Here is a 23,094-nt window from a genome sequence, read left to right as displayed (position 1 = left end):
CCACGCTCGCGCTCCCTCATATGTTCACATGTTAATTTAGTGTTTCCTTCTCTTTTTTCCTTTTGGTTGTTTTTGCCCATGTGTGTATAAAAACCACTGGTCTAAGCAATAAAACTCAGTTGTTAGTCAGCGCCGTGTTTGTGTCCTCTTCCTTTTGTCTGTGTCGGTAGCGCTGTTAATATGAACTAGCTTCAGCGCCCTAAAGCCTTGGCGTCAAAAGCAGCCGAATCCTATAGCTATGACACGTTTACAGAATGAACGCCGTTGTTCCTTCGCTATTGCTTCGTAAGCCTAACGAGTTACCATTACTGTCCCACCGGTACTTAGTGGAACGGTAGCGTACCTCCGTTCTTCCCAAAGGGAACTAGTTCCAGGAACGCCGTTCCGTACAAGAGTGAGGGGCGGCAGAACCCCCGACTTTTCATCACACGTCGCAGCGTGTTAGCAGCACCAGCCGGGGCAGACAGCCTTGTAGCAGCTTCCTCCAGAAAGGCGCATCAGGCTTGCCGACAAGTAGAGAAACAAATAAAAAGATCACCACACAACTCTGCACTTTAATACAAAGTTTATTTTGTGCTTTACCATTTACCGCGTGCCCACCTATGTGTTTTCTGTAGAGCGTGTACGCCAATATATAGTTTGGCACTAACATACGTACTTCAGTATGGAACTCTATGAAGGCAAAACATAAAGCCTGGGATGTTCTTAATTTCCGGACAAAAAATGCGTGCGAACCATTTCCTTCAAGACAACATTTCAGCTTTATACTTCAATGGATATCATTTTACTGACATCTGCATATAAAGTGACTGCATGCGCCACAATTAAATATGGCGTAACAACAACCCCGTCTGCCCATAATAGTTGCCGCTTTCATAAAATACACTTTTCGTTAGTCAGCCAGCTATAATAATTAAATTTCTTGAGATTTCTTCTTTCCTGGGAAGAATAAGAGAGTATCAGCATCAGCAAATCTGAGGTTACTAAAGTATTCTCTATTAACACATACGCCCACCAGTTCCCAATCCAATGTTCTGAATACCTCTTGTAAACATGCTGTGAATAACATTACACAGAATAAAATATGGTATAAAACAGTAGGCAGAGATGAAAACCCAAATGTTCCTCAAGAAAGCTACCGTTCGAGAAGCACCAAAAGTTCGGCTGTGTGGCACTACGAAGATAAGTAGATGCCACTTAGCGCAAAACTAGCCGATATTTTATTTAGAGCACATGGAAGCTTTGCGGCACTCCGAATACGTTTCGTTACATGCTTTCGTGAAGGTTATGTACGATTCATAAACGCGATAAATTAAGTGTGAATTAGAGTTAAAATCTTGAAACGCGTTATCTTTATCCATTTAACAGTAAATTTTCGCTTCCTTATATTGGAACCATTAGTGTCAGGGTAGAATTAATGTGCTGTTTTATAGTGTTTTGCTGCGTCATGACACTAACCCGAGGGACCCTGAAGCACCAATGTCAGTTATCTTTATATTTCAAACTGCAGCAGTGTGAAGGTGTCCTTGGGTTGATGCGGGAAACCGGCATCGGGCAGCCCCAGGCGGAATCTTTTTTGGACCCCCGGCTTACGTCGCTGGTCTCGCTAAAGTGTAGAGGAAATGTTGTGGAGTCTCCGCCGTGCGGCACCACCCGTGTACTACACTTTATTAGCACTAATTGGTGTAACTCCGAAAGGCTCGTGCGGAGAAAAGGGCGACAGAGGGAGATTTCGTTGCGTTTGATTCATAACTTTAGGCAGAAATTAAAGGCATTGTTAGCAAAGCAAACCGCCACAAGAATGTAACTTCAAACGGTGTGCTCGGACGCAACTACACATTTTGAATTTTCCGGTGGATTACTCTCTTGGTTATCTCATTTTTGAACATGCAGTGCTGGCAGGTACCCTGCAGTCACGTATAGCTGGTATTGTAATAGAAATAACTTCGCAGGTATCCGTGATCTATGAGCCCAGCTTATCAGCATTCCCATTTCCTTAACAATGCAAGGTGCTCATGTCACGAAGACTACTAACTTCTTCGAACTGATAGAATCAATAAAGTGCACAGAAAAGCTCAATTTTTATTTCGGCACGTGCTCTGAGCATACCCAAGAGGCGATATATAAAGTGGCACGGTATCTCTCAGCAGTCCCGTTTACTTGGACGGGCTGTGGCGAGGCTGTCCATTCTTGGCGCGCTGCACCATGTCGTGGCTGATGCGCAGCGGCTCAGCGGCTACTTCTTCGTACTCTGGCAAAGCGGCTTTCACACGCTTGTAGTACTCCAGCAGCTGAGGGAATTTGTCCAGACGTTCGTCTTCGGCCGCCTGCGTGCACAGTGAAAAAGGGAAACCGGCTTGTGTGCTGCCCAGCGAGACCGGATCAAGTGAAACCCAGTTCCATATTGGCCGTTAGTCGACCATCCACGATAGATGAGAGTGCATGCAGCTGTTATTTCGACAGCTTTACCGCGAAAGTGGTGAATGGTTGCGTTAGAATAAAAGGCGAAGGAGGAGGTTTAACGAGGTTAAAAACGAAGGAAGGACAGCATATTGCCAGGATCCAAACTGTGTTCCAGACGTACTAGTGGGCCGGTTATTCGAAAGGCAGCAGTGTATGCTACCTTTGCAACGCCATAGCTACGCAAACCATTTGGCGGGTACACCATTACTGGAAAAGTGAAGCTTGTACCGCAGGAAGACCGGGTGCCTAATATTCTAAAACTCCCGAGTGACCAGGCCCCTCACCTCGATGGCAAGTCCTAGCGAGCAAGCGAGTCCGATGTCGGGCAGGGTTAGGTTGTCTCCACAAAGAAATTTCTTGTCTCCAATAAGAGCGACGGCCCTGGCCAGGGCTTTCTCGTACGCCTCCTTCTGGTCAACGCCGGGCTCTTCCGCCCTGCAGAACTTGGGCCGCTGCGAACCCCGGAAATAACAGAGAAGTAACTATGGCAGTCAGAAAAAACGCTATGCTTCTAAATGACAGCCACGACCGTCGGTGTAGCAGAAAACGTCCGCTCTCCAAATAAAATGTATAATGTTGAAGTCTCCCTCCCCGGATACCCATAGGCTATCATGACTCAGGAGCGCCGTATACGAGGGCTATGGAATAATTAAACCACCGTGGAACGTAAACGGTTGCCAAAGATGTCAAAATGCGCGAGCTTTTGTTTCCCCCTCCATCACAAAATCGTCCACGAAGTCCAGGATCGAGTCCACGTGGTGATGAAAACCGGCACGGCGTCTTAGCCACTCTGCCAACGCAGTGGCTGCACAGCTTGTCTCGGTGCGTGCCGTGCCCGTCGTAAAGTTCGACCATGGCATTGCATAATAACAGGTCGGTGGCGTAGCTATACCCTTGTGTCTTCTTGATTACGACTCGACACCTAAAATGACCGTGTGACAGTTCTTTCAGGTTTTTTCGAAATCTCAATTGCTTGCTGAACGTAGCCATACAACACATCCAGTGCTCATATTAGGGGGTCACAATCTATCTCGGCCAAAAATTACTGCTCTATGCCTATCAGTTAACTTAGAAACTTGCTGAAAAGATTTTTCTCTCTTTTCCGGTCTTGGTGTTCTTGGGTCATTGAAAATACGTCATTACCGCAGTGTAGCGGCTATTGGCCGGGCTTTCCTTGAGCTGCAGCAATGAGCGCAGTCGATAGCCACTTTAAACAGAAAGCCACAAAAGCAAGGCAGAAAGGGAAGGCGTATATGCTTCGGCGCGAAATGCATGCAGTGCTGTTCGATGATGGCGATAACTAAAGCTTTCGCAGTTTTTCGAACAGCAAAGGAAGGTGTGAAACGTTTATCGGAAGTGCTGCCATTGGTGCCGCAGAGTCCCTCTAACTTCTTTCTCAAAAATGCTAGAAACGTGCCTTCCAAGAGTTCATGCTTGCGAGAAAAAAAATGCAAATATTATACCGGCTGCAAACCTCAGAGGGAAATTGAGCATTTATTATGAGTTGGGAATGCGAACGCGTTACAGTCTAACTGAGTGCCGCAGGGCGCTCTGAATGGCGCAGAGCGCCCTGAATCACTGGTGACCACTGTGCGCACTAAGTGAGAGGCGGAATACCGGTCGGAGTGCGAAGCACGGCGCTATGCGCTCTCAAATTACACCTGTTTAACCAGAGGTGTTATCGGCGGGAGAGATAGCCGAACAGCGGCAACTGCCGCCAGCATCTCTACGCTGTCCCAGGTAGCTCTGTGCAAGCTCTGAAAACTGCACCTCAAAGGAGGTGCGCGATGGTATTACTCGTGTTTTACAGCGAAGCTGTTAGCCTCTGGTTGGTCGGAAAATTTCGTGTCGTAAATAAAAAAACCCATCATGTTTTCCTGAAAAAGATTATGTTTGCAGATTATCTTTGAAGGCTAGGCAGGATTAGTGTGGCTAAATAGAGCAGTTCTTGCCCAAGACGCCGAGCGCATGCGTCAGCCTAGGCAGGACCCAGCATTTGCCATCAGGGAAGCCGAGCGCAAGCGACAAGCCCGCCGAGACGACGAGAAACAATTCATGCCCTGCGCCATCAGCATTTGTAGTCGTTTACGACAGCTTCGCTGGACATACATTTTCACGGGGCGGGATGGCGACCATTCGTTGTTCGGGGCACGCGGAATTTAGGTACCATTTCGCTTTTCCATATAACACTGCACAACGCTGACTCTACCAATATTGCCGACAAATTATGTTATATTATGGCTGTTGCACGCGCTGAAGCTACGTCTGGGCTAGGACGCTTGCCGTAGTGTAGAGCTTCGGATTCAACGCCGTCTAGACGAGCTCTCAGTAATTAAATGGTATATCAGAGGAATTAGGGAGGTTAGAAGAACAGGTGATGGGTTTATAGGTGTTGAACAGAGGTCACGTTCTGTGCTGCCGATGGTGGGAAGAAAGGAAGAAGCACTGGGTGGGTTTTTTGCTCCACATGCAGGCAGCAGGGAATGTGGAGAAATTCTAGAGCACGAGTGTAAGGATCTGATCAAGGTAAACAAGAGCTACGGTTTAAAATTTATACGCACATTTGCGTCAAACTTTAGCTACGATCATCAGGATGATGATTGTTTCTAGTGTGAATCAGCAACGACTAAGGTGCAAGAGAAGTACGCGATGGTAATGGACTTAAACAAAAATAGGGAAGAAGCAAGATGGCGGACGTGCAGTGGGAAATGCCGGACCAGGTAGTCGTAAATAGGCGAGTGGGTACACTGGCCGGCCTTTCACAACAAAGCAATCTTAAGATGATGACTGCAACCCTCCACAAACGAAAGAATACAGGATGGACAAAAAAAGCCCCGAACGGTGAAGCGTAACACGGAATCGACTTCATTCAAAGTTCAAACCACGGAATTGAGGTGGGCAAGAGAAATGACCACAGATTGGTGGGGGGCAGAACAAAGCTAGAAGTGAAAAGGAGGAAGACGAAACTAGCAAAAAAGTTTACCATCCCTTCTTAAACAAAGTTGAGAGAAGTTTGAAAGCTATAACTACGTCCAACTTTCACTGAAAGTGCGTCCAGTTGATCGTCACACCTTCAAGAACCAAATTGCCCACGAAGAACGAACCCGTGCGAAGATCTTTCCCGCAATAAGGGTGCGTTTCAAGTCACCTTTTAAACGGCTTCGTTGCTGTCTTCGCGGGCAGTCCGCCATGTTAAGCCCCGTTCCAATTCCAACGAGGCGGTTAACGAAGACAGCTTCGAGGAGACAGCCTCGAAGTCAGCAACGATGCAGGCGACCTTCCTGTCCCAAATATCAAGCGACGCCAGCGGCATCTTCTTCAGTATTGATGTTTTTACAAAGTAACTTGTTGTTTTATTGAAATATTTAGTATAATTTAATAGTGGTAAAGATGATTTTGTTTAATTTTTAAATCACGTACTGTTTGTAATAATAACGGTAATATTATTTACGAAACCTGCGGCTTGAGTTTCTCAACATGTCTGCTACGAGGTTATAGTGAGCTTTGCTGTTGCGTTCGTGACCACTGCGCCGGTCCAATTGTTATTCCTTTAGATGTCTAATTACGCTGCTTCGTAAGCTGTCTTCAGCGAATTAGAATGCAGCCTAAGTAAGCGCATCTACGCACGAATGTGTACCGATACGTAGTTTACGAGATAAAGGTACACAATTGTACTCCTTCCTTGTGATCAATGAGTGTATTGTCTTATCTATAACCGTTACTTACTACTAGAAGTTCGCGATTCTCAATAAACCGTTTGACACAATGGAATCCCTGTTTCACGCACGCGCCGTGTGTCAAGAGATCTTATCAGAGCTTTTCGGTCGGCCAACCTGTCTATGGGGATATGTGCTAGATTTTTGACAGAACGCCACCAGTCGCACTGATAAAGCTTTCGCTTTAAAAGAAGGAAAGACATCTTGATGTTGTTCTAGGTTATGAGTGTTAGCACTGTCAAGACTTTCTGTTGAGAGTGCATAGGCGTCGTGCGTGTGCGTGACAGAAGCCTACATCGCAGGACACCAAGGACGAAAAGGCAGAACGGAGCAACACGAGCGCTTGCTTTCGTCAGCCGGAAAGACAGCGCTCGTGTTGTTTTGTTCTGCATTTTCACCCTTGTTGTCCTGCGCTGTAAAGGTTTGTCACGCATAACCAACAAGACTGACTTGTTCACAGTGCATATGCGTCCGCAGGGTGGAGGAAAAGTAGGCTGGCGACCTCCCCTTCTCCACCCGTGATTCTTAGGTCGAGCCTGTAAAGCAACTCATTTTTGCCCTTTGTTTGTTCATTTGGTACTCACAGCGCCAATATGGCATTACCGCTAGAGAACGCAAGATAACACGAACTCGAATGGCAGCAAGTACAGTACAGCCACATCAGACAGCAGCATGTATACTCAATACAACAAGAAACATCGGTTGACAGAAACTCAGGTTAACAGCAGGTTGACAAAGTTCAGGTGGACAGCAAGAAACTCAGGCTGACAGCTTTAAAAAGAAGCACATCTGCGACGCGAGTCTTTCTTTTCTGCCGTTGACATTCATGCAGCGGCTAATTGATTATGGGCACCTGTTATAAGTGGTTCGATTTTGTCTAATTGGTTAATACTGGATTTTTCAAGCACAATAATCTCATTTGCTCTTATATATATTTATTCCCCAGTAATTAACGGTTTGCGCTCCACCGGAAAAATTTCTTGGGACCTGTGGTTTTACTTCTTGGTGACGCACCTCTTAAACGCCCACTAAAAAAAGTTGTGAACATTGTCTAATTACCTTACCGAAATAAAGTCTGGAATGCGTACACTACGACCAATTTTTAACAGGAAAAGGGGTTTGGAAATTACCGCTCCCCTCGGACCATCATGCCCGCCGATTTGCTGACGTCAACTGTGACGGCACACTAGCGAATCTCGAGCGCTCAATTTAGCGGATACCGTGCATGTTTAAAAAGCTTGGATGAAATAAACAAAACGTTTAAAGTTACTATGAAATAGGTTAAAATAGATGTTTTGAAGACTGAGATTGCATGGAAAAGCGCCGGAAGCTAGTGTCACATCACTGCGATAGATGGCGTGGCGGTTGTGAACGGCGCACGATTGTCTATTCTGGCGCCGATTACAGAGAAACTGAGATCGTAGGCTTCGGCTAAACAGCATTTATTTCTTCATTTCAGGTGCCCTCAATCGCACAATCATTGAAGAAGGAAATTACCGGATGTAGCGAAGTGGGTGGGCTATGCACAATCTTTGTCAAAATTTTCAAGACATTGCCAGTAATTTTTCGTTTCCTGTTATTGTTTATATTTCTAGTTGATGTGTATATTTCAAATATGTAAATATATTTCTTATGTGTAACCAAACTCCTGCTGCATTGCTTGTACAGTGTTTGACCCCCACTACTCTCTGTAATGCCCATGTGCCTTGAGAGTAAATAAATAAACAAATAAATAAACAAACAAACAAACAAATAAATAAATAAATAAATAAATAAATAAATAAATAAATAAATAAATAAATAAATAAATAAATAAATAAGAGGGCAAAGGAAACAACGGACCCAAGTACAAGGTTTCCTTTTGAGTGAGGCTGACACGTATTATGCCTTAAAGTTGTAGAAATACCTTTCTTTGTTACTGAATTAAAATACGTTGTTCATAGTTAAACACTAATCCTTTGCTCTGAATTCTTTGTGGTAAAAAAAAGCTTAGGCGTGACCAAAGAAAATTTTTCAAAAAGACTGTACTGAACCGGACATACGTGTACTGGTAGGTGTGCCTGGTTATACAACCCGAGAATCGACGCCTACAAGGTGAAGCAGCTGACTCATCTCTGAGGAACTTCTAGAAAGTACAGACTTGTCAAAAATTTTCTAGGCCACGCCAATCGTGTTGGGATAAAAAGCATTCATAGTAAAAGCTTACCTTTGGCCAAATTTTTCGTAACTGTAAGGAATAAACGTGTTGTTTCCATCTTCCTGCCATGAAGTGTTTTATCCTCGTCTAAAGGTAAGCTTGTACTTTGAATTTTGTTTTTGGACCATGCATTCTTGGCTTCGACTAGAAAATTTTGACAAAGACTGTACAAGTGGAAGATGACGACGAGTGTGGACTTGCCAGGCTACCGTGACCTGCCGTATATCTTGCGCTGGCAGCCACCTTTCCTACTTTGTGAACAGCCTTGTAAAAATATAAGTTGCTTCCTAATAACATTATGATTTACATCGGCCAATTTACACAATGCAGCCCCAAACGAAGGAACAAGGGTTCAACCAACCATCCAACAAGAAACTCATTTCAGTGCCCCTTTAAGGGTTACATAGGAGGTTTGTCGAAGTCAGATTTTATCTTCACTGCGCCATTTGTCTTGTGTAGTTCATTGATTGATTGATAAGCGTTAATGAGAAAGAGGCAAGAAGCCCTGGCGGGGAAAAGGGAATAAGGGGAGGGGGTGAAGGAGAGGGCGTACATTGAAAGGTGATAGTATTCGGTTCTTGTGTAGTGCTCTTGAGTAAAAACAAACACATTGAAGGACAGTACAGTGAATCTGCACAAACTGGGCAACAGTTGCAGATTTTCCGGAGGATGCACTGAAGAAGGGACCGGCGTTCACGTAGACGATTGAGTTTGTACGAAACAAAACGCACACACTGAAGGGCACTACTGTGAATGTGCACAAACTGGACAAAAGTTCTTCCAAAGGGCACACTGGAAAAGGGATCGTCGTTCACGTATCAGACAACCTTATAGAGACCACTGTGTAGTGAAAACCGTACAAATCCTTTAAGTAGGGTGGTGTCACTCCGACCTCTTAGTAAGTGTTCTAGCGCATCATTTGGGAGAGCATGGGAGGCGAGGAGTTGGTCTCGACGCCGAACAAAGTGAGGGCGTATCCATATTAAATGAAAAAGGTTAGGGTCAGTGTGTTATTGACAAAATGGACATTTTGAGGGAGTGTAACTATGTGGATGAGTCCATTTACGGATGATATCCGGAGTATAGGCAGAGTTCGCGTAGACCTTATTAGCAAAGATTTCAGCTTGCTTATTCGGGCAATTGAGAGTAGAACTGAATCCTTGTGGCGATGCGTCAAACAGCCGTTTCCTACTCATCACCTTGTATTGTCGGTATTGCTGGGGCCATTTATTTGTTTAGTTAGTGGAAACCAAGAGCTTTGGTTTATTGGTAATAGGCAGCAGACAAAAAAAAAAAAACACGACGAGGTATTTGCGGCTGCCGTGAATATTAGTGATGACACGCTATATTGTGATATGTTTAAATCAGTGTGTAGAACCGGAACTGAACCAAAACCGGAACCAAAACGATATTTTTGCCGGAAGTGAACCCGAACCCGAACCCTTATTTTTTAGAACGCTGAGCCCGAAATGGCGCTGAACCGAAGAAGTAATAACGGTTACCGGTTCACAACGAAACGGTTTGACCATCCGTTGATATAGCGCGTTCAGTGTCATTCAGGGAGTTTTTTTACGTACCAGTTTACGCGTATTTGTCCACGGACCATGACCTCTTAGATTAATCACAGCACTATCAACTCCCTCCACATTCGTGGTCGCAAGTAGAGGAAAGAAATGCGCACCAATAATGGGATTGTATGGTGATTCTGGTCACACGCAGACGAAATTTGACACTCTAGGCTGCGGGCAGGTGATATGCAATATTTACTTGGCGCTTCAAGATACAGGTCTCGTTGAGACTATGAAAGCCTTGCATATCGGGGCAAAATGAACTTTAAATGACGAAAGAATGGATTTTTGGTGATTGCCTTGCTTAATATCTTACTTTTACACATAACACAAACAACGAGATTTTAAGATTCCTTTTTTGTTAACCCGTTAAACTTTGTTTGCAGGACAATGGCGACTTGTGTATGTATTAAGCCGCTCAATGACTTGGATTCATTTCGTCAAAAATGGGGCAAGGGATGGTGGGTGATTGGTGGTCACGGGGCGTGGCAACACGATCATGTCTCCAGCCAAGCCCGGTGCTTTTGTCATGGCCTAAACTTGCATCGACGAGTAGGTGCTGTTGCGACCGGGTGGGCCGACCCGAGCCGAGCTCCGTCACCTCCGACATACGTGTGGTAGCGTGGTGTGAAGAGCGGCCAGCCGCTGTTGCAGCCGTGAAGAAGTCCAGAAGCTGTAGGCTAACGTAACTGTTTACTTCATAGCGAGAGGTGAGCCGAAGCCAAAGAACAATGCCCCGACGGCGAGGTAACAGTACAGGACTCGAGCAGAGTGACAGCAATGATTCACTGCTCAAACAGGAATGAGTTATAGCGCTAGCGGGGCCTCGTATTTAAAAGCGCAACGGTCAAAACAGCGTTCCCTCTAGATTTTGCACACGCCACGATCGTCAAAGACACACACAACCCTCTTTCCAGAGTTCGTGAGCAGTCGATAGTATCGGCGTATGCTGAGTCCGAGAGAGGGGAGAGAGGAGGACTCCGCTGCGATCGCGGGGCCTCTGTGTACTTGGGACGGGTCTCGACGTGTCGCTGGCAACCGCCGGAGTTTGAAGCGCGCCGAAAGCGAGGCGTCTGACCCAAGCTTGTCGAAACTTGAAAGTATGAGTCACCGACACGGTGGGTCGTGTTTGGAAGGCGCACGCAGTGGCTTCGGCGCACAGTCGAGGAGTGATGCGGGAAGTACGGCGGCGGGCCGATTCATAACAGTGCTAAGCATCGCGCCCTGCCACTGCTCTGTTTAAGTAAATGCAGACTGCTAGGAGGGGATCCTAGAGGTAGCCGTACAATTTATGAGCTCAATCTGCTCTTTCGTCTTAACACGGAGAGCATTAGGGTCGGTAAGCTCCTGGATAAATCAATGATAATTTACGGGTAGTATAGATTGTATTAGTTTGGAGCTGCCTCCAGGTGGGCTGCTAAATATTGATAAAGGATTTATCAGGTGGAGGATATCTATGTCTCTCTATCACATGTATTTCCAAAACCTACCACAAAATAGTTATGCATCATAGTGCATAACTAGTTTTGTGTAGGCTTTCATGCGTTCCCTGGCCGATCTGAGGGAGAAGTCGCTCACTGCGCGGTTGACGAAAAAGCCTGTGTAATAAAAAAATATGCTAGGGCAGGCAGGCCGGAAGATTGCTGCACCGCGCAACAGCAATTCACACCCTAAACGTCCCATTATGTTGCATTTTATAACTCCTGGGGATGCAGAAGGATATATAGTGCTTTCATACTGCAATATAAAACTGCTTACATTAGTCTATGTAAACTGTCGTCCCACAAATTCACTTTCGTATTAAGGTGCAGCCTACTCTACAGAGTCACGTACATTGCATAAGAGAGCGGATGCAAAAAAGTTTCTGGATAAGTAGACAACTGTCAGCATATTTGCGCCGCTTTTTGTAGGTGCACAGGTATAATTCCCTTTTGCTGGGCATGATGGCACTCCCATCACGAATTCGCCTAGGTTCGTTGTCGGTGCTATTTCCCTGCTGCGTCACTTGGTTTCTTTAGCAACCATGAAAGCAAAATGAACTGTGACCTTAATTTATTTGAGAGAAATAGCTTTTGGTAACTCGCTCTACGGTATTCCATCCCCTCAGGACGTTGTTCTTACCTAAAAAAAGATAAAATTGTGACTCTACCCAACTTCAGCGGTGACGTAACGTAAAACAGATTTATCAGTGCGTTGTCTTCGTTTTAGCAATCAAGAGGTACGGTAATGCAAGACTGCCGGCGCCAATAAATCTCAAAGACCTGATTTTTAGTGGTGGCTTTGGTTGGCGGCTTCCAATCACACAAACATGTCCCTGTGATGTCCCAAGGGCTAGCTGGTCAAGAAAGTGCCTTCATTTATTTACCCAGTCATCTAGCCTAATTGTTTTAAGTTGCCATTACGAACGATAGCATTCCTATTGAGATCAAGCCATCTTTTGAATGAACCGAACTTGCACTTTTTGGTCATGGTCCCTCTAAACTACAGAGTTAATTTTTTTCGCACTTTGTTATAACTTATATTTCCGAACCGGTACGCAAACCGGCTCAGGCTGGCGAATGGGCTCGCGAACCGGCTCGCAAACCGGCTCGGTGTATAATTTAGTGGAACTGGAACTGAACTGGAACGAAATTATTTCAGCCGAACCCGAGCCATAACCGAACCGGTATTTTCGGGGGTCGACCCACCGGTTTAAATTGTTATCCAAGCGTTGAAAAGTTGAAAATATTGATTTTTAGCGATCCGTGGCTAATACCTAACTTTAGTTTATTCACGCTCGGGTTGTGCATGTTGAACGTACTAGAAATACTATTACTTTAGCTTTGGAGACTTCTCGCTCTGTCTTTGTGGGGGACGTCAACGAATCGTCAGTTGGGATGATACAATAAAAATGCTAATTCTGAGCCCACTTTTATTGTTGAAAATGCGTCTAATTCGGCATAAGAACTCTGAACCATACATAAATACTTTAAATTCCACTCTGGTAATTACGCTTTGTTTACAACTCACTTCAGTGCACCTTTAAAATGGTTAAAAGCACGGAATACTTCAGCAGCTTTTCTCCAGAATTGATGCAGACGCACCAAGCTTGCCATGGACAGACTAAACGGCAGAGGTCTTGCTGTGTTACTTGACTGGGATTTCTTCAATGCACGAACAGGCCTTCTTTCTAAAGTAGGCGCCTTTGATTGCGTTCTTTTTGAGGAAAACCTCTTTTTTTCCCTTCCTACCCCTTCTTTTTTCGTTGAACGTGTGAGCTGAGTTTATGTGTCTTCATATGTTGACAAAAATTGGGCCAGAAAGAAATGCCAAGGCAAGAAAACGACTAAACGTACATAGGCTACCTTTTGCGGAAGGCGCGAGCCTCGAGCTGCCTGACGAAGGAAACGGAAGTGACCTAGTGTCACTGAATACGGTTGACCATTGCAGATCCTCTTCTATTTTAGAGCAAGGAAAATACTGCAACTAAGCCCGATCACGAGCCCTAAGTTGTGTGGTTTTAATAATGGTGCTTGGAGCACACACCACTGGTCATGCGTTTCTTTTTCCTTGATCACTGGACTCGCCTTGATTTTTAATACATACTTGATCAGGCTCAATGTTTTACGCTTGCTCGCTTTTTCGGAGGTCTTTCATATAGAGATCATCCTTGGCGCACTCAAAGCTAAGGCGGCTTTCAGAAGTCGTGTACTGATTATGGAGATAAGCTCATTTTCTGTGCCATACCAGCGTTTTTTTAATTTTATTTGTAGGAATAATTTCCGTCGGCATAAGGATGTCGTATATATATGATCTGTTATGGGATGTTTCGCGCGGATGGCTTCTTTTCCATTACGCGGTCTCCCTGACTACTGACCCGCAACCGCCTTTGGGTATAAGTACAGGAAATAGTCTTCGTCCGCTGTCTAAACAACAATGCTTTAAATAACACGTTTTGTTTAAACAATTTCGTTTTATTCGAAAGATGTTTTCCCCGAAGACCCCCTGTATTTTCTGGAGCAGCTTAGTTATTTTTCCATCTAACTGCAATAAGCAGGATTCGAGGTTCACCATGAGATACATATATAACGTTTTCTTTGGAGCCCAAAAAAGGCTGGTTGGTTGGTTGGTCGGTTGACAACCTTGAATCATAGGCGCATGCGCACGCAGCAGATTATGCTATGACCCTGTTTGTTTTAGAGAAAAAAATGTGTGCCGTCGTCCTTGTCAAACTATACGATCCTTCTGAATGCTTGCTTTCAACATTGGGTGGGATTGTCTATTTCGTTTCCTTCTATGGTTGGCTGGTTGGATCAGCCGGTCTGTTGATGCATAAAACCCGCGAGTTCCAATCAAGTGCCCCATCCGCCGTCGGCCCTCCTGTCGGCATGCAAACCGTTGCCTTGGCCCAGAGGCTTTGTTAACCAATCTATTCGAGCTTGTTGACCATTGTGAATATCAGAAATCCATAACAAGCCCGGGCATGCTGGCACTTCGGCCCACCACCAAGCGGGCACCTATATTGCAGGTATCATCAACTTCTTCTTCAGCGTGTTTGGGTGTACTGCAAGACGAAAGCCTCTACAAAAGGCTTCCAGCCAACTCTTTCGCGAGTTTACCACGTCTATCCTTTTCCACCGAATCATCTTAGTTCATCCCACCATCGACTTCTTAGCTTCTCCCTATTCTTTTTCTCTCCCACTGGGTGGCTATTTCGTTAACGGGAAGGCCGACCTGTTGTCCGTCATCGTCGTGACACGTCGTACCGTACCCCACTCCCTTAGATTAATTTCAACAAAAATGCCTTCCACTCGACTTTGTTCGCTAATCTATCGTGCTGCTTTTTTGTTCTTAGGTGCTACCCTAGGATTCTTCTGTCCATGGATCTCTGGGAAGATGGAAGTTATCTTTCCAGCGGCTCAGTGAAACCCGACGTCTCGCCCGTATGTCGTACCGGAAGTACACATTGGTTGGCTCTACCCCTGCTTTTTTAGTGACAGAGGTAGTTTACTGCTCAGCATGTATTCTGCGTTTATTTTCTTTTCATTGTCTAGATCAGAATTAGTACCTTGCACAAGATATTCGAAGATCCGCTGAGGTAATGCGGATAATTCAGCAAAACTTAGAGAACCATTTATTTGCGCCGGTCGCAAATAAATGGTTCATCAACGCAAGTCGCATTGGAGGGCATTGCGTAACTAAACGGCCAGGCGCATCAAGGGAACGCGTACAGAAATGTCACTGCAGCAGCGTGGCCTTATGCATGCGTTTATAATAGAGATATTTATGGGGCTGCCTGTCTGAGTTTACGATGGCGAACTTAATTTATCGCGATTGGCGTTGCGAGCAATGTTACAAATCGATTTTGGGCTCCACCAGTCTGGCTAGGAAAGAACTGGCCAAACTATTACAGGGGCAATTTTTGACTGTTTACTTGGATAGCGCACAATTCTCGCCGGCCAAGTGCAGCGGCGTATTCCGAATGACATCCGCCGACATCCTGCCCTAATCTGGCAGAATATGTACAGTCTGTCAAAATTTTCTAGGCCTAGGCGAAAGTGCGCAGGCCGCAAAAAACTCAATGTAGAAGCTTACGTCCCGAGCGAGGCTAAAGAAATCATCCTCCTTTCTTCCTGTCATAAAATAAAAAGTCCTTATTCTTTGAATTTTTTGTGGTCCAGAAGGCTTAGAATTGGCGTAGAAAAGTTTAACAGAAGGTGTACCTCGCCTACAATTCAGGAGGCAAGCTCGTGTGACTGCTGTGCGTTATATCTACCACTGCGGACCAGAAAACCGGTGCGAATTCTCGAGCCTTGCACGGGCCCGATGCTTGGTTTGTGAATCGCAGAAAGCCTATAGCATGTTTCCGCCGAATGTGACCGCATACCCCACCTTCAATCAAAACAACCTTTCCCGAATTCGCGTACAGCTCCCCCTCGGCCACTCGCGCCGAATTTCAATGCGCAGACTTTATGTTTTTCTTTCGTTTTGTTTTACTTCCATTCAGTAACTCAAGCAATCAGAGATTCGCTTTCACGCTGGCAACGTCTCTTCCCGATTAAAAACGCTTCGCAGGAAAGCGAACCTGTTGCAACGATAATTAGCCATTGTGCTTAAATAAGTTTAGCGTTTAATGTGGAGATATTTTGGCTGCAACGGCCCACATTTATTGATGTGGAATGTTTCTCCACATAAAAACCATCCGAACTTCTTTGCAAACTTGTATACGAAGCGCGTGTGAGGCGCCGAAAAACGAAAGAACGTGTGGCTTTTAATACAGGATGCGTACCCGGGCGTCGCCCTTGGAATTTTTAACCGTTCATAAGGGCGGGATTGCATACCCGAAATTGCCGTTTTAACCATTTAACTCCTTTTAGAAATTCAGTGTTGCCCATTAAAATGAGAAAAAAAGAAGGTGATGCACTAAAGCTTCTCTGTAATGGTGTGGCACGTTCAAAACCAACGTAAAATAATAAAAAAATGGGGCTAAAAGCCAAATTATATACGTGCAGAAAAGCTCATTTGCAGGGTAAAAACAATTTTCCTTTCCACTCGTTCATGCTTCAGTGTTGAGCCGAACCAGAGCTGCCAGTCATCGGAGGCCACAAACTCCCCTAAATACGATTCGTTTCTAAATATTAAATGCTTGCAGAACGTGCTCAACAAACACATCCAGTGGTCAGAATCGGGGGTCACAAGCTACCTCAGCCAGAAATTACTGCTCTATTCCCGTCAGTTAATTCAGAAACTTGCTCAAAAGATTTTTCTCCCTTTCCGGGTGTTGGCGTTGTTCGAGCGCTCGAATGACGTCATTAGAGCGGTGTAGCGGCTATTGGCCGGTTTCCGTTCAGCTGCAGCAATAAACGCATTTGGTACACACTTTCAAAATCGCCACAAAAGCAAGCAGAAACGGAAGGCGGATCTCCTGGGACGAGCAAATCACGCAGTGCCTCTCCGTGCTGGTGATAACTATAGCATCCACAATGCTTCCAGACGTATCGGTAGCGTTTTATCGGTAGCGTTACGTTTATCGGTTAACGTTTATCGGTTGCGTTACGGAGTTCTTTAAGAATGGCTTTCGATACGGAAATGAGAAGCAGCGGGCTCTTGGTCGGGGTGGCTGTGGCGGTAGTCACTGCGTTGTGTAGCCTCAAAATTTTCTGTGTGCACGGTCTTTCGTATCATGCTGTTTGTTTGTGTAAACAACTCAGTCGTTGCTGATGTTCTCAGTTACGTAAGCAAACAGAAAAGATGTATGTGTTACAAATTGTTAAAAGCTCTTTTAACCCTTTCAGATGCTCTGTGTACATTTCAATCCTGCGTTTTTTTTTTTACAAAAACGAATACCAAAACTGAAAGTTTTTGCCAGTTTAGCATAATTTTGTATCTTTCATACAACACTGAAAATGTAGAGCCATACGACGGCTAGGAAAACTACTACAACCATAAACAAACAAAATGGTGATGCGCGCTATGGCTTCAGCGGCTAAGCTTTTTTTACTCTTTTTTCTCGTTTTCTCAAAAGACTTGCGTACCTAGAAAAATATAGAAACAATGCATATCGCCCAAATATATACGTATGTGTAAATATTCAGCGCTACTCGACTCTCCTGACCTCTATGACGCTATGTACACAATTCTGTACGTGACTGCAAAAAAAAAAAGATTGTACTGGGGTCAGTAACCTGCAAATTTCTCTTATTTGGTGAGATACACAGCATAAAAACAACCCAAACAAAAGTTAGGGGAAATAGCGAGCGGCGTCTGAAAGGGTTAACATGTTTTTGAGTACTTACTGAGTACGCCAAATGCGCTGGGTAGAGGAAGCCTGACTCGAAGTTAAGTAGGCTGTTGACGGTAGCCCGCTTTTCAACATCCTTTGGGTACAGCGGGCTCTCTGGGGCGTACTTCTCCACGAAGTAGACGGCGATTGCACGGCTGGACAGAAAGGAGGAAGCAGCAGATGAGGGAGGAGGAGAACAGAAAAACACTAATGCCATGTGAACCAGCTGACATGCGAGAAGACAGCTTCCTCGGAGCCTGGAAACATTATGTCAACCCTACGACTGAATTAAGCTGACACAAACGGTTGTTCCTTCGCCTTGGACTGACGACCAACCCCTACTGCGACAATTGTTGCTCTATAGAAACAGTTGAACACTTTTTATAAGAATGTGCAGCCTGCATGGCAGCAAGATAGCACTTCTTTTCAGGACAGTGAGTGCCTAGAACAAGGGCCGGTAACTCAAAAGGCTATTCTAGGGCCATGGACTTGCCCCTAAAAGCAGCGCCAGGCTCTGAAAAGTTTGTTTTCTTGTTTGGAGGACATTGGTCACATTTCAAAATTGTGAATTCTGCGGCGCAATCTAAAACAAAATCCGTTAAGCATGTCAAGCCACGCCAGTTATTTTTTTATTTTTTACCTTCTTGCCCATCTCCATCTAGGGCCTTTTTTTCTACATCCCTAATCCACAGCAGACAAGCATGTAGGCGGTTGTAAACGCCGGCAGAACTCTCTGCCTTTTCAATAGAGAGCCTTCTCCGCGCAAAGAGGTCATGCTAAACTCTTCACCGACCACCTGGAATGTCTGGTGGTCAATACGAACCCGCAAATGCTTAGCAAATGGCATCCCGAGGTGTATCGCCCTCAGTGTAAGCATTGCGACGATGTAGCGGACTTAGCTGGCATGGCGTGGACATGTTCTAGCTTTGACGAGCCACGTAGATATAGAGATTCCTGGAAGTCCTCGCTACTACACCGGGAAGAAGATGCTTACCGTCAGTTCATCGGTCTTGCCCTGCCCGCCCCCGCTTCCCAAACGATCCCAACCGACGATAAGGAATCATGATTGGGGTTCAGGCAATAGATTCTACCCCCGTTATGTAATTGACGGGGGCAAATAAAATCACTTTTGTCTCTCAATCTCTCTCTATATCCACAAATATCATTCAGCAAAGAGGAGGAGAAGGAGACATGCACGTTTATTGAACTTTATTCGTTCCTTTGTGGGAGGCCTTCTTAGTCCAGGAAGACTTGGTCCTTTGCTGCCCTGTCTCCAACTGTCGTTGCTGGTCTTGAGGGTATAAGGTGGTCAGCTGGTCCTCCCACTGGACCAGGGGGGCGGGGTTTGGTAGGGGGCTAGTGGGGGTGAGCGTGGGCAGTGTTGTCAAGTCAATGCGTACGTAGTTGGGAAGATGGCAGGGAATAGTGTCCCGTAGAGGTTGGTGTTTGTTTGCAGCTGTCTGTAGGTAATGGCGTCCTCTCTCGTCATCTTGGGGTGGGGTGGGGCTAGATGCGGCGCTCCAGTTGGTAGTGTGTGACGACATCGGTGTATCGTCTTGGAATGTCGTCCCTGGAGGTCATCGATTGGTCTGCCAATGAGGGAACGTCCTGGAAGGTATGCTCGCGGGCAGCGGCATGGGCCGCTTCCTCCTCCTCGAGAGATGCGTGGACTGGGGTCCAGCCTATGTGGAGTTCGCCCCCCCCCCCCTTCCTCCCGAACCATTCGCGTCCCGGACACACCACAAAGCCCGGGATTTGTAGTGCGTCCAGGAAGCGAATGGCTTGAGTAGAAACACGACCTAGTCGGTAATTGCGACAGGCGGGTTTGGAGTCTGAAATGATTGCGAGGTAATCTGAGCCCGTGGTGCCACCAAGGGTGGTGACGACTTCCTCGGCACACTCTGTGTCCGGGATTGGGATTGTGGCCGATATTATTTCTGCACCATGGTTCTTGACAACGCTGATGGCATGGGTATACTTTTGAGACTACCGGCCACCATCTGTGCAGCGGACCGCTGGTTTGTTGCCTCCGTAGGATTTTCTGGCGGTGATGACTAGGGACCGTAACTTAAGGCAAAATGCCCATTTTTCTCTTGATTCCGTATCCAGCCAATGTGACATATAAGCATGGTTGAGGTTTGCGCCTATATGGGCTTTTTAGCGCTTACAACTTCCTTTTTTGGTTATATATTCCCCTTTTTTTTTTGGTGGGGAGGGGGGTTTCGCGTCAATGTTCCAATAGAACTGTTCTCACTTTATAAGTCCTCGGCATTTGCACCATGCCGTTTGCGACTAGAATCGCCGGGGCGTGCCAAACACGCCGAGTCGCGGAACCCCGTGCTCGAGCCGCCGGCGCCACCTCGTCCTGAGGTTACGGCGAGCAACCGAACTACGCCGCCGGAGGCCCGCACGCATCGACACCGCAGCCAACGTCGCCGCCGTGTGCTGCCTAACCTTTCCGTTCTGTTTTATTCCGCGGCGCTGTGTCCGGGAATCAATGGTGCAAACGTTTTGCCTACATGCCCTGTCTATTGCTAACACAATAAAAACATGCAAAGAAGGTAATGAATACGACGCAACAGCGTATGTGCCACTCAAGGTGAAAGATGCCGACCAAGAAAAACCGCGTGAACATCTGGCACACGAAAGTTTCAAGGTGAAGCCACAAGAACGTGCACAACAAGCAGCCGATCACGGGGACATCGCCAGCCGTCGAAACTCAACGCGTGTTGCCCGAAGGAGGAACAAGAGAGAGAGGTTATAGAACGAACATCTCACCACCTCAGTCTGGTCGTAACAGCCGTCATCTGCCGTGCGTGAAAACTTCCAAGATCGTTTGCAATCCAGCTCGAAGGGCTCGTTGAAAATAATCTGGCGTGCTGACTAATTTTGTTCATCGGAATAAATAGCATAACTACTGAGTGGTGTTGTGGTGTTGTTTCCATCAGCTTTACTGGGCATCCAGTTCTGCAGGGCAGGATGGCGCAATTTTTTCTCCGGAATTATTGCACTTCACGGCGCTATCCGTGGGATTAACTGGTGTTGTCGTCAAAGAGCAGTTGCTCATTGTGCCTCTTCCAAAAGAGCGGGTTGTTACCCCTTAGAACACGGCTAAGGGGGCAAGACTTTTTCTAAAACACTTGTGTTTATCCACAGCTTTGCAACAGACAAGAGCTTCGTCACCCAGACCTTTGTATACCACGCTAAACTTGAGCGTAACTCAGCACATTCGTGCGCTTGTTTCACATTCTCAGCAGAAAGCCTTCAACAGCGGAAAATGTGGGCACCACTTTAAATCAGAATGGCGAGCTCATTTCGAACGTACGGGCAGGTCCGCGGCCATCACTGAAGGGCCGGTTGCTGACAGAGCCATTCCCAATCTCCAATATGTCTCGGAGATATGTTATAAAGGGCCTAGACATGCTGTGCTAAAAGAACTTCGAAGAGTTCTGATTGGCAAACAATGATATCCAGGGGGAATTAGATGATAGAGCGTGCCAAAGTACAAGAACGCTCCACCAGCTTCACTGGGCGTTCAGTGTTATTTTTACACAAATATCGACTAAAAGGAGGTACAACTTTATGCCGTAAAACATTATCACGGCTGGTTCGTGAGGCCTTGTAAGCCATTCTTTTAGAGCGGAATCACCGAATTTCACGCGCATCTGTCAAAATGGTCACTTTTGTATGGCGCATATTCACGAATAAAATGAAATTACCTTCTCATAGCACATGATTTGCCCGCTGTTTCCCTTGCTAGTGAACAATTCGTCAACAAATATGCTGCTGAAGTAAATGCGTATTGCGCCTTTATATGCCTAAACTAAGGTTTTTGACGCCCATATTTGCCTAAATTGCACTTTTCATTGCCTATTATAGGTGCCTAAAACCATTTTTTGTGCCTAAATTTCCGGTCTCTGGTGATTACTCTGGCTGTTCTTCGGTACGCATTGAATGCGGAACGCATATTTCTAGGAATGGGAGCAACGGTGATAATTTGGCGTTGGGCGTTTTAAAATATGTTTGGAATTGTTCGCGGCCCGACGATTGTCGGTAGTACCGAGAAGCGCGACAAGGTATTCCTAGTAACAGCTTATAAATCGGCGAGGGCCTCGAGCCCTGAAAAAGCAGTGAATTCAAAGCAAGTGAAGAAAAAGGGTTTGAGTTTTAATGCAGTGTCTACAGCAATTTACTACTTTTCCGCTGAGCTTAGATGTGTATTATTTTGCTGAGATGTTCCTGGCAGAGTAATTTAATGATAGCACATGTACATTTGTAATGTTCAATGAGTGTTTCAGGGGTTTTTTGTAACGCCTTACCACATACCTTTGAAGCGGGTACAACACGACGCGTGAGCACAGAAGGTGGTAGTATGGCACACTGTAACAATACCCCTACAGTTTGGCGTCTTTCAAAGATTTCGTGATGTATTACAGTCAGCAGAAGTATTTTGACACAGCTCAGAATCATTTCGCTTGTCATTCTAACGCGGTAGCAACCCTGTATTTTTGCGGTTCTCGTTTTGGTGGTGGCTGCAGAAACTTGTATTTCCAACGTGTTCTGAAATGTCCCTCGACAAACTCAATTAGATGTCTTGGGGTAAATAGTCGCGATGGAAGCGATCACTTGCATCTACGTGATAATGGTTTCATCTGTAACGCTACTCAGAAGAGATTTAGCTCCTATATTGCCAAAGCTCCTTACACGCATTTTGTGCAAAATTGTTGGTAACAAGGTGTGATGCAGGTTGTTTTTGTAAATGAGGAGGTTAAAATTTACCGGGCGGACAAGAGTAGAGACGATTTGGCTACGGACAAGGACCAAGTTATATTGACGGGACAAATTACAAAATAACGTGCATAAATGAAATCCAGCTAATCTAAGGACAACAGTCCTATGGTAGCAAAGTCCCCTGCGAGAAGTCCCACTCCAAATTGTTCGCGCTCACGTGTAGGTCACAGTTGGTGAGTTGACTCGGTGCGCAAGGCTCGGTGCGCTGGGCTCGGTGCCCTTGTCGATGCCGGTGCTGTGCCCGATGAACAACACGTCGTATTCGGCCCGGGTGTTCCGTGGACACTGCAGACTCGACTGGAAGAGACCAGGTGTTGCTCGGTCTGAAGATCTCCTGGGCGTTGACGCCCAGCTGAGAGCTTCCAGGAGGAATGTGCGGCTCCGTGACGAAGACCCCCTAGGCGTTCTCGCCCAGCCAAGAGCTTCTGGAACCACCTGCTTCCTGCCTCCAGCGCTCGCCACCTCTTCTTCCTCCTCCTCCTTCTGTCTCGCCCCTTCTTCCGCCTCCGCACACACCTCGTCTTCCTCCCTTCCACCTGCGGACCCCTGTCCGGTGAGCAGGGCCTCCTCACACCTGGCCATTTTTGTGATGCGGGT

General features: G+C 46.0%; 1 protein-coding gene and 1 long non-coding RNA gene across 3 annotated transcripts in view; one reads left to right on the top strand and one right to left on the bottom strand.

The window, feature by feature from the left end:
• The window catches only part of LOC144145135 (uncharacterized), a 104,557-nt gene that overhangs the window by 40,904 nt on the left and 40,559 nt on the right, over positions 1 to 23,094 (top strand). The window lies entirely within an intron of this gene.
• Positions 535 to 23,094, bottom strand: part of LOC144146996 (glutathione S-transferase 1-1-like) — a 44,436-nt gene continuing 21,876 nt past the window's right edge. For both annotated transcript variants that reach the window (XM_077678996.1, XM_077678997.1), the window contains exons 4-6: positions 17,720 to 17,861; positions 2,748 to 2,915; positions 535 to 2,327 (exon numbers count right to left, since the gene is read on the bottom strand). In XM_077678996.1, coding sequence (XP_077535122.1) covers positions 2,157 to 2,327; positions 2,748 to 2,915; positions 17,720 to 17,861 — 481 coding nt within the window. In that variant the 3' untranslated portion in view covers positions 535 to 2,156. The remainder of the gene's footprint in view (positions 2,328 to 2,747; positions 2,916 to 17,719; positions 17,862 to 23,094) is intronic.

Source organism: Haemaphysalis longicornis, unplaced genomic scaffold, assembly GCF_048455015.1.
Source record: "Haemaphysalis longicornis isolate Haplotype H1 unplaced genomic scaffold, Haemaphysalis longicornis Haplotype H1 scaffold_7, whole genome shotgun sequence".
Classification (NCBI taxonomy): domain Eukaryota; kingdom Metazoa; phylum Arthropoda; class Arachnida; order Ixodida; family Ixodidae; genus Haemaphysalis; species Haemaphysalis longicornis.
The sequence above is the reverse complement of the archived record's forward strand: the minus strand, read 5'-3'. Positions and strand labels throughout refer to the sequence as shown.